The sequence below is a fragment of the Camellia sinensis genome, chromosome 6 (assembly GCF_055761805.1).
Source record: "Camellia sinensis isolate YWXY chromosome 6, ASM5576180v1, whole genome shotgun sequence".
Taxonomy (NCBI): domain Eukaryota; kingdom Viridiplantae; phylum Streptophyta; class Magnoliopsida; order Ericales; family Theaceae; genus Camellia; species Camellia sinensis.
Window position 1 is genome coordinate 179213208 of NC_138966.1, and position 12272 is coordinate 179225479.

General features: G+C 35.2%; 1 protein-coding gene across 2 annotated transcripts in view; it reads right to left on the reverse strand.

The window, feature by feature from the left end:
- Positions 1-8346: 8346 nt before the first annotated feature.
- The window catches only part of LOC114308592 (1-aminocyclopropane-1-carboxylate oxidase homolog 1), a 159022-nt gene continuing 155096 nt past the window's right edge, over positions 8347-12272 (reverse strand). For both annotated transcript variants that reach the window (XM_082875535.1, XM_082875534.1), the window contains exons 2-4: positions 11606-12185; positions 9570-9891; positions 8347-8944 (exon numbers count right to left, since the gene is read on the reverse strand). In XM_082875535.1, the coding sequence (XP_082731661.1) occupies positions 8681-8944; positions 9570-9891; positions 11606-12156 (1137 nt within the window). In that variant the 5' untranslated portion in view covers positions 12157-12185 and the 3' untranslated portion in view covers positions 8347-8680. The remainder of the gene's footprint in view (positions 8945-9569; positions 9892-11605; positions 12186-12272) is intronic.

Here is a 12272-nt window from a genome sequence, read left to right on the forward strand (position 1 = left end):
ATTTATCATTATCCAGTCCGTCCAACTAAAATCTAGATATCTAATCTCATGACTAAACAAACATAGGACACAAATCCAATCCAACTAAATAGTCCAGGAACAATGTATCCTAGGACTAACAGTCCGATGGATTACAATCTCCCCTTATCCAACATGTCCAAACAAACACACCCTATGGCATATGCACCTTCTAAGAGGATCTCTAATGTTTTCTTTAAAAAATTTCATTAAATTTTATTTAAATTTGATAAAAAAAAAAATTGATCTCATATTGTACATTTCAACGGAATGATATGAAATTTCATCAAATTATTAGTCGACCGGAAGGACTACCGGAGGACAACCTTTCCAAAAAAATTTGTAAACAGGTGGTCGAATGAGGGACATTCGGCTAATTGTGCGATACTCAAGAGCTAATGACTCTCTACAATAATTTGATGATAAGTTTCAACATTCTCAATTTAATGAAAATTCTGAGATGTCCTCAATTTGATAAAACAAAAGATGAAGCGTTGAAGCATTATTTTTGTTCGATTTTTCATCAAATTTATTTAAATTTGATTAAACAAAAGATGAAGGATTGAAGATGATCTAACTTCAATTTTATGGGCTATAACTAAAAGAATAAATAAAATTATCATAATTAAACATAATATGAGTCATAATTAAAAAATTCATATGTCATAATTAAAATAATATCGTAACTAAAGAAGAAAATTAGTCATAATTAAAAAAAAATGGCATAACTAATGGTACATATGTTTCTCTCTTTTTAAAAATGTGTATATTAGAATTTCCTGTATAAGACATCATAAAAGAATTATCATAAAAAGCTTTACGATAGTATTCCTAAATTAATTTGTAATATTTTATTATATGTTATACAATCACTCTTAAATTAATTTTATAAAAAAATTTATGATATTTATTTTATATTGGAAATCAAGCAAGCTATTTGTTAATGTAATAAAACCAACTGCATGCTTATATCATTAATATATATTTAATAGGTAGTGCTTCTCCATCAGATGATTTATTGTAGTGCTTTAGGTAGTGCCTTCAACTTTCGGCTAGTGCCTTCAACTTTCGGCTACTTTGTATTTTTATATGTTTGCTTTCATAATGTAGTATCATAATGATGTTGTATTAGCTCTCCTATATAATGGAGCCTTCTCTTCATGTTTAATACACAATTGAATCACAGAGTGTATTAGCTCTTTCAATCACTCTCTCTCTCAATATTTATTTCATGGTATCAGAGCAGGTGTAATCCTGTCTCATCATCAATATTTTTTTTTGTTGTCTCTCTCTTCTACTCAAATCTATTCTTCTATTTCATGCCTAAATACGGTCCAGCTTTTGGAATGGCTATCGACTCATCCTCCTCTTCTTCTGATATTATCATTTCATCATCTTTATCCTCTCATCAAATGGAAACCTCTCATCTTCCGATCACCGCCCATAAACTGAATGGGCAAAATTATTTGCAATGGTCTCAATCCATATTAATGTTTATACGGGGAAAGGAGAAAGACGACTACATCACCGGAGCCTCAGCACTACCAGAAACCACAGCATCAACCTACAAAAGGTGGATAGCTGAAAATAACATGGTCATGTCGTGGCTCGTCAACTCTATGACCACTGACATTGGCGAAAATTTTCTGTCATTTGATACTGCCAAAGAGATCTGGGACATGGCAAAAGAAACGTTTTCAGACAAGGAAAACACATCTGAAATCATCCAGCTTGAAAGCTCCCTCCACGATTTACGTCAAGACAATCTTACGGTAACTGAATATTTCAATACCCTTACTCGTCTATGGCGTCAACTTGATACGTTTGAGGTTCATAACTGGCAGTGTGTTGCTGATGGTTTGTTGTATAAAAAGATTGTCGAAGGGAAGCGTGTGTTTACATTCTTGTTAGGATTAAACACAAATCTTGATGAAATCAGAGGAAGAATTATGGGAGTAAAACCGCTACCTAGCCTTAGAGAGGCATTCTCTGAAGTCCGTCGCGAAGAAAGCCGGAAAAAACTCATGATGGGATCCCATCAACAACTGAATATGGCAGAAAGCTCGGCTCTTAAGACTCAATTCGCTCCTATTGACAACCGTCAGAAAAATAAAGGAGGTAGGCCTTGGTGTGATCATTGCAGAAAGCCGGGTCACTCGAGAGAAACTTGCTGGAAGATTCATGGAAAGCCAGCAGATTGGAAGCCACGTCAGCCTCTTGAGAAAGAAGGACGAGGTAATCATGTAGGTACAAATGAACGATCACCACAACCTGAAGCAAGCCCTTTCACCAAGGAGCAAATGGAGATGCTCCAGAAACTACTACAGTCACAATCTGGTTCGTCTTCCAACCACATCATTGGATCCGGAACCTTGGCTCACAAAGGTAATTCTTTGAACGCCTTTACTGTTGGTAAGAAACGTAAAAAACCTTGGATTGTGGACTCAGGAGCATCTGATCATATGACGGGAGATGCAACAATTTTTGATACATATAGCTCATGTCAAAATAATTTAACGGTCCGAATAGCAGATGGTTCACTATCAAAGGTTGCTGGTATAGGTTCAGTTGTGCTGTCTAGGAATCTTATTCTCAACTCTGTTCTCCTTGTTCCTGACTTGGACTGTAATTTATTGTCAATTAGTAAACTCACTAAGGAAAAGAGGTGTGTTACTAATTTTTTCTCCACTCATTGTGAATTTCAGGATTTGGATTCGGGGAAGACGATTGGCAATGCTGAGGAATGCTCTGGACTCTACATCCTTAAGGAACGCCACTATCCACAGGAACAACCTCAAACGGCAATTCGTGGTAGTTCTTTTTCGGTTTCGTGTCAAAATAACGATAGAGCAATTATGTTGTGGCACTATCGCTTAGGTCATCCGAATGTTATGTATCTCAAGCATTTATTTCCTTCATTATTTAAAACTCCAAAACCTTTTGATTGTGAAATCTGTCAATTGTCTAAGCATGTACGGTCCCATTTTCCCATTCAATCCTATAAAGCGTCTCGTCCATTCTCACTAATTCATAGTGATATCTGGGGTCCATCAAGAATAAAAAATGTAACTGGTACTAGGTGGTTTGTCTCATTCATAGATGATCATACTAGATTAACTTGGGTCTTCCTCATGAAAGACAAATCTGAAACAAGCCAAATTTTCAAAAATTTTCAAATTATGATTCAGACACAATTCCAGTCAAAAATCCAAATTCTAAAATCTGATAATGCTCGGGACTATTTCAACTCCATTCTAGGAGAATTTTTAGCCAAAGAAGGGATAGTTCACTTAAGTTCATGTGTTGACACCCCACAACAAAATGGCATCGCTGAACGGAAAAATAGACATTTGTTAGATGTTGCTAGATCGCTAATGTTTTCCACAAATGTTCCACAATTCTTCTGGGGGGAAGCTGTTCTTACAGCAGCCTACCTTATCAATAGGATGCCATCTAGGGTACTACAATTCCAAACTCCTTGTCAACTTCTCCTAAAATCCTTTCCAACTACTCGCCTCATCTCCACTATCCCACCAAAAATTTTCGGGTGTTCTGTCTTTGTTCATATCCATCAACAGTATCGAAGTAAACTTGATCCTAGGTCGCTCAAGTGTATCTTCATTGGGTATTCGTCACATCAAAAAGGGTATAAGTGTTACTCTCCGGTCACAAGGAAATTCTACAATTCCATGGATGTCACATTTTTTGAAACCCAGTCTTACTACCCTAAAATCGTTCTTCAGGGGGAGACTCCACCCCAGGAAAATCAATTTTGGACCCTTGAGTCATTTAGTGAGCCATCCATCACCACCAAGAATCCCACACCTCCTGAGTCATTGAATCAATCTTTACCTGCCGAAAATTCTGAGTTCATTGTTGACTTGCGGGATAATGAGCACATCCAAAAGGAAACGGAGGAAGGAGCAATTTCTCAACAATCCCATGAGGCTGAACCGGGTTCTAATCCAAGCAACATTCCAGGTGACAATCTTCCTCCCACAGATAGTACTGATAATTCTGAGTTAGAAAATAGTATTCTTAATATGCCCATAGCTTGGAGAAAAGGAGTTAGATCATGTACTCAGCATCCCATTGGGAACTTTATTTCTTATGATAAGCTATCACCTTCGTTTCGTGCCTTCACGTCTAGCATCACGGAGATACCCATTCCTCGGAATATTCAGGAAGCTTTCAAGTATCCGAAGTGGAAGGCGGCAGTCAATGAGGAAGTTCGGGCTCTGGAAAAGAATGGTACTTGGGCAATTACTGATCTTCCAAGAGGAAAGAAACCAGTTGGGTGTAAGTGGATTTTCACAGTAAAACACAAGGCAGATGGTAATGTAGAACGTTATAAAGCTCGGTTGGTCGCCAAAGGATTCTCCCAATCCTATGGCATTGACTATCAAGAAACCTTTGCTCCAGTTGCCAAGCTCAACACTGTTCGTGTACTTTTATCCTTGGCAGCTAATCTCGATTGGACACTTCACCAACTTGATGTGAAAAATGCCTTTCTCAATGGTGACTTAGAGGAAGAAGTTTACATGGACATTCCTGCTGGACTTGAGACAACATTAAATTCCAACAAAGTTTGCAGACTCCAAAAATCCTTGTATGGTCTCAAACAATCTCCCAGGGCCTGGTTTGAACGGTTCACTAAGGCAGTGAAAGGGTACGGTTTTGTTCAATGTCAATCCGATCATACATTATTTGTGAAGCACTCCCTAGGAGGGAAATTGGCAATTATCATTGTTTATGTGGATGACATAATTCTAACAGGTGATCATGAAGAGGAAATTGGCTTACTTAAAAAATTCCTCACAAAGGAATTTGAGATTAAAGATCTTGGAAACCTTAAGTACTTTCTTGGAATGGAGATTGCTAGGTCAAAGAAAGGTATAGCAGTCTCACAACGTAAATACGTTCTAGACTTACTGAATGAAACAGGGATGCTAGGATGCAAGCCGGCAGACACACCTATGGACACAACTATCAAACTGGAAGAAAGTGACGGTAGTGCACCAAGTGATAAAGGGAGATATCAACGTCTTGTGGGAAAACTCATTTATCTTTCTCATACAAGGCCAGACATCGGCTTCTCTGTTAGTGTGGTCAGTCAATTCATGAATAATCCAACCGAAAAACACATGACTGCTGTGATCAGAATATTGAGGTACCTAAAAAGGACACCGGGAAAGGGTCTCTTCTTCCAAAGAACAACAAATAGAAAAATTGAGATTTTTTCAGATGCAGATTGGGCCGGTTCATTGACTGATCGAAGATCAACTTCTGGCTATTGTTCGTTTGTTTGGGGGAACGCGGTTACATGGCGAAGCAAGAAACAGTCAGTGGTAGCCCGTAGTAGTGCTGAGGCAGAATTTCGTGCTATGGCACTAGGTATCTGTGAGGGAATCTGGTTGAACAGGATGTTAGAAGAATTACGGGTTCCATCTGAGCATCCCATGGTTTTATACTGCGACAACCAAGCCGCCATCAGTATAGCTAAGAATCCGGTTCATCATGATCGAACGAAACACGTGGAGATAGATCGACACTTTATCAAGGAAAAGATTGAAGAAGGCGTTTTTCAAGTCAGCTACACTCCAACAAACTATCAAAAGGCTGACATTCTCACAAAAGCTCTTGCCCGCGTTCACTTCGAAGATCTGACGGAAAAATTGGGAATGATTAATATCTACAACGTAGCTTGAGGGGGAGTATTGGAAATCAAGCAAGCTATTTGTTAATGTAATAAAACCAACTGCATGCTTATATCATTAATATATATTTAATAGGTAGTGCTTCTCCATCAGATGATTTATTGTAGTGCTTTAGGTAGTGCCTTCAACTTTCGGCTAGTGCCTTCAACTTTCGGCTACTTTGTATTTTTATATGTTTGCTTTCATAATGTAGTATCATAATGATGTTGTATTAGCTCTCCTATATAATGGAGCCTTCTCTTCATGTTTAATACACAATTGAATCACAGAGTGTATTAGCTCTTTCAATCACTCTCTCTCTCAATATTTATTTCATTTTATAATGCGTAACATTATTCGTTTGTTTGGATCACTCATATTGGAAGTCAACTAAATATTAAGGTCTTTATAATAATAATAATAATAATAATAATAATAATAATAATAATAAGACCATTTCCAATTATTCACAAGTTTGATATAAATTATTCTAATTTTTTCATCAAATAAAAATAAAATAACATATATTGATTTTTGCTTTATATTTCAATCAAAAAAATAACATTCCAAACAGGGTCTTAAACTAGGCCAAAGGCACTGATTATATTATTTTCAAATTTTTCGTTTGAGAACCGACTAATTTAATAACTTTTTTAATTTTTTAACAAAAGATATATAGAAAAATAAACATAATGATATAATTTATAGTAATTTTTTAACTTTTTAACTAAAATATTTAGTCCCCAAACCAGCAGTCATATTAATTTGATAAAAGTTTCAAAAACACAATTTTCAATGTAAAATTATATTTCAAACATGACTTAAATCAAGTTGAATGAGTTTTTATTTATTTATGAAATTCATTGAAGTTGAAGGCATGAATTTAGGTCGAAACAAAACTCTGACCAGGTATTTAAAATTGATATAAAAAAAAAAAAACAAAACAAAACAAAACAAAAAAGAAACAAAAAAAAAATTGAAAACTACTGGAGTTTTTTGTGTTAATTTTGTAAACTACTCAAATATGATAGAAATTAAATATAAATATCAATCATAACTTTGCAGAATAAATAATCTGAAATAAATCTTAATTATAGGTTGAGCAACAAAAAAATGCATGTGAACACACAAAAATACTTTTCCCAAGTTTATAAAACCATATAAAAATTATAATCAAATGTTAATAGCGGTTTTGTCGCTATACAAAAACTTTCCGATCAAATGTTAATGTCAGGAAAATTATGGGAATTGGCTAAACTTGACAGTCTTTTATCAGCATTTATTAAATTAGAAAAAAAGGATTAGTTTCCACTCATGTAATTACATAAATGTCAGAAATAATATAAAAATATAAATAAAAGTAAAAAATTATAAACACACTTATCCATAAATACCAAACAACCTTGTGATTTCTCTAATACAAAATCGGTCTTACTAACAAATGTCCTAGGAATAAGAAAATGACAAAAGATACATCAATCTCCATGCCTTTATTATTAAATTTAATACACTTTTTATAAATTTTAAAATATTTTATAATGTTTTTACACTTTTTCAAGACTTTTTTTCTCAATTCTTATTAGCATTTGTCATACAAAATCTAGCATTTGTTCAAAAAAAAAAAAAAAAAAAAAAAAATTATTGTAGCATAACTCAACCAATAACAACATTTTCTGAATTTCATTAAATGCACATATGCTGTGTTGGAGCATATCAAAATGGTGAATGGAAAGTCATATTAATGGATCGTGGAAACTTCGATTCGGAATGGAGGAAGTTATGAGTAATTTTATAGTGAATATTAACTAAATAATTCAAATATCTCAATCTCTATTCAATATTTAATTTCCTCCAATAATTCAAGAACTTTGCCATGATTGAACAGAAATGTCACTATTTTTTTTCTTTTCTTTTTTTTTTTTTTTTTACTTTATTTGAAAAGCAACAAAACATGATCAGTTATATATGTGGGTAATATTCATCCCTATAGCATGTTATATGCATCTGCTTAAAAGTATGAGCCTTCACACAATGCAAAAGATGTGCAAAAAATCACCTGATTTGCATCCAATCCTATTAACACAGTTTTCTTGTTTCAGCATCAGCAATATTGTTGAACTATTAAGTCCTAGAAAGATTTTTAAATTGTATAATTTATATATGGATTTTGTTCATGAGTACCCAAAAAAACACTGGTTATAAAAAGCTTAAAATAGCTATATACAGTATGTGCTTTGAAAAATATATAAATATTGAAAACATGAATATTGTTAATAAGTACACTAAAGAACTTTAAATAGTTGTACATTCTCTATAAAAATGTGTGTCTTACAAAATGTACAACTATTTGAAGCAATAAGATATTCATTAACAAGAACCTTAGAACATTGTCAACCAATACTTTTAAGTCATGTTTAATTGTTTGATTAGGTTGGGTTGAATTATAAGTACAGAGTGACTAAATAGATAAACCATCAAAGAGTATTTTTGTTGTAGGCAATATTACCTATAATCAATGATTAAAAAATTCAAATATGACAAGGCCTATCCAGTATTTATTTAGCTCTTGAAAAACAAAATCAAAAAACAAAAATCAGATGCATGCTACTATAAAAGTCAGATTTCTAAACTCTTTTTTTAATCAAGTACAAAATACTCCACTTTATTTGAAAAAACAAAACATGATCCTACATTGTTGGTAATATTCATCCCAGTAGGATGTTACATTCATTTTCTAAAAAGCAGAGTCTTACATCATGAAATGTATATGCAGAAAACCACTGAACTTGCAAAATGCACAAGCCATTAGTTTTGTAGTTGTTTAACTGGGAAACTTATTCCAATCATATTATCAATGTTTCCTTGTTTCAGCATCAAGTAAAACCCTATGGATTAATTAATACCTGTTCACAACAAACTAATGATTAACCAAGACCAAACCAAAGTTGAACCCAAATCTACATAGCCTACTTACACAACTTGAAATGCGATAGCGAAGAGGTTCCATCGAGCCCTTTCTGGTAATAGTGCGTGATGAATTCTTTAATCGTGGTGTCCTGGTAGATTGGAGGATTTTCTTCGGATAACAGTTCTTTGATTGGCCCATACACTCTTGATGTAACCCCTTCGCGAAAATGTGTTCTGAAAAAACTCGCAACAGATATTCTTGGACCAACATTTTTTGTGAGTACTCTGTGATTGATGCTTTTGAACTTGTCATTTGTGATGAGCTGCATAATGGAAAACATGATAAACTAAAATAAATGTGTGCTCTATGTTCAAATAAAGAATTAAAAACAATAAAATAATGCATATACTTGGGATGTGAAAATTTTCATTTTTCATACATAGGCTTCCACTATCAATGTTCATTGCTCCAGTTACTATGTCAAAGCTATCAAAAATGAGTTATTTCAATAGAAAGCATGGACATACTTGACTGCTTATGCATCCTATCCATACATGCACAAATTAAACAATTTTAACTTGAGGCATCTATATCAGGAAAAATTGCAAATGAAGACTTGACATCACTGGTTATTCTGTCCCCATTATACATTTTCCACCTTTCATTGTTGTCACCGGCACCACCACAACCACAAGCACATCAGTTTCAAGGTTGCAATGAAAAGTTTTCTAATATTTTCCGCCAAAACAAACCTAGTGTAAGCCACACCCTAAGAGCCACAATTATGAAGAGACAGTAGATTCAAGTCATCAGCAGACAAGGGATACCCTCTCTTAAAACTTTTAAAGAGACCTATGTGTGAATATGCTATTGAAACAGAGAAAGAAAAACCAAAACAGCTAGGCAAATAAATCATCAAGTTCAGTGTGTTATATGTATAGACTTGCCTGCAATAGATCTGCAATGTTTACTACCAGAGCTCCAGGCTGAGGGGGAACATCAACCCATTGATTTTCATGAAGGATTTGGAGGCCACCCATATTGTCTTGTAGAAGTACAGTAAAGAAGCCACTGTCAGCATGGTCTCCAGTACCCAAAGTCAATTCTGGTTCTGGGCATGCAGGATAGTAATGGCCCAGAACGAAAAGCCCCTCAGCACAATCCATGTCTTTCAGGTGATCTGAGTTAAGGCCAAGGGCCTCTGAGAGCAATTCTAACAAAGTGAACCCCAATCTCAACATGTACTTTGAGTACTCTATCATTATATCTCTGCAAATTGAGCAGACAAATAAGTCACAGCAATTCTTGTTAGGTTTTAATTCTTGACAATCCCGTTTGACAAAACTCCTTTTAGTTGTACTTGTTTTCGCATTTATATTTCAGTGAGGCTATGTGTTTTAGATGCGAATCCAACCCGAATTTTGCCTTACAGAGAAGTTTGTGACGTTAATGGTTTCAAGATTGCCACTTCGCTGATTATGACGGGGATCAAGCTGCCCGGTCAGCTCGTGGGGGTCTAGGGGGCAGCGCCTCTTGGCGGGTCTGGGGCAGTGCCCAGGCGGGGTCGAGGGGCAACCCCCCCGAAGCAAAATGCAAAATTGCATTCGAAGTTGCATGTCCGCCCTTGCTCGCTTGAGTGAAGGAGTTCTCGCTCGAGCGAAGGCTGCGTCTGGCAAAAAACCTAAGAATGATGAATGTACACTCGAGCAAAGGTTGTTTGGCTCGAGCGAAGCCACTTATGGAAAACACGCGTTTTTTGTTCCTCGCTCGAGCAAGATAGCCTTCGCTCAAGCGAGCTTCGCAGCCCCAGATTTCTATAAGTACGTGTTTTTGTCAGATTTTAGGATTATTGCTAAGGTTTATATCTGTGGATATTTTGCTAGTTTTCTTTGATGTTTAATTGAGTATTCAACTCATGGGTTAAGAAAAATACATCAAAGGTTCGTTTGTTCATTCTATACAAAAGAGAGAGTTATTCTTCGGTAGATTCTGAAGAATTTGAACCTAAAGCTTTGGTGGATTCTGGAGTGGCTCATCGTCAAGACAATTCCAAGGTGAAAACAGGGCTGGAAGAGACACATAGAGGTTGGTTCAATTTGGGCATGGATTCATTTGGTAATTGAGAGCATACCAGTGTAATTCCGTTATGTCTTTTTAGTGGATTGTTTTGTGACTTTTACAGCTTTTGCCCGTGATTTTTTATCACAATTGGAAGTGTCCAATTGTGGTTTTTCCACGTAAAATCGTTGTATCGATTTGTCTTGATTGTTTGATTGGGATTGTTGTTTACTGCTTAAAATTGATATATAATCACAAATCAACATCTAGGGGGTTTCTAATTTTTTCAATTCTAACAGAGTGAACCCCAAATATTTCAGCTCATCTAGTATTATTAGGAAAAATAAAATTTTACCAACAAAAAAATAAAAAATAAAAAATCAATTGAAGTGGTGAGTTATTAATAAGTAATGGATGGGTATTTTTCAAATGCATGGCTTGTTTGGAAATAAGGATTAGCAAGAATAAATTCCTGGAAACACATTCAGAATAGTCACTGACAATTGGCAGTTGTGTTCGTCTTGGAAAATCTCTACAAAAATAGTGAAGAAATATTTGGATAATATGTTTTACTGCAATTAAGTTTTAGTTAGTCTGTCTATGGTTGCAGAAAGAAGTCTATGTTAGAAGCAGGTTGTGCTCCTTTAGAGGTAGGTTGGTTAATTTTCTGATCTGGGGCAGATGCTTTCAGTAAGCCAGGTTATGTATGAGCAGTTGATATTGCAGAGAAAAAAAAAAAACACAAATTGGGCAAAAATATCTGATACAAATCAGAACTTTCTTTTTTTGTATTATGGTAATTTCCCTTTGTCCCTAAACATGTCCAAATTTGTCTCGCAAAACTACAATTTCTACTCATTTTGACATATTTTTTTCTCTTCGAAGTATCAATGGCAAACACATAAATATTAGACTAATCAGATACCTGCACACCACAGGCAGTTCTTCAGGATCAGGAGGCTGGGGAGCCATAACACAAGAAATGGTATCCCTCCAATTAGATACTGGTGCTTGATACAGATCAAAGTTGCTATTATATATAAATTTTTTGGTAACATCACGTGAATAGAATTGTTTCTTCACCTCAGTATCTTGCTCATGAAATCTCCGAACGCCATCAATCATATCATCCATTATACTTACTGGGATTCCATGATTAACCACCTGAAAGAATCCCCATTTTTCACAGGCATCTGTAACTTTGTCAATGATTTCACCGTGTTGAGCTGCGCCTTTGTTGATGCCTTCAAAGTCTATGATTGGAACACTGAACTGGGAGATAACAGAGCCGGACTTATGAATATCAGGAAGCATGCTTTTGTCATGGATGAAAATGCGTGGGATTTTTGTCACCCCAGCATCTAGGAGTCCCTTTACACCGGCTTTAGAATCATCAAAAGCCTTTAATTCACTTCTCCAATCGTATTCAGGCTTGATTTGTGTCTGAATTGCTCCCCTGTTGCTTGTGACTACCATTTTCTTCTTACCGGGAGGACAATAGTGCACTGCCAATCGAAGTTATAAATTTATTTTCCAAAGATTATAAAAAAAATTAACATAATGTTTTCTTAATTAATAACATTGACCGAAGG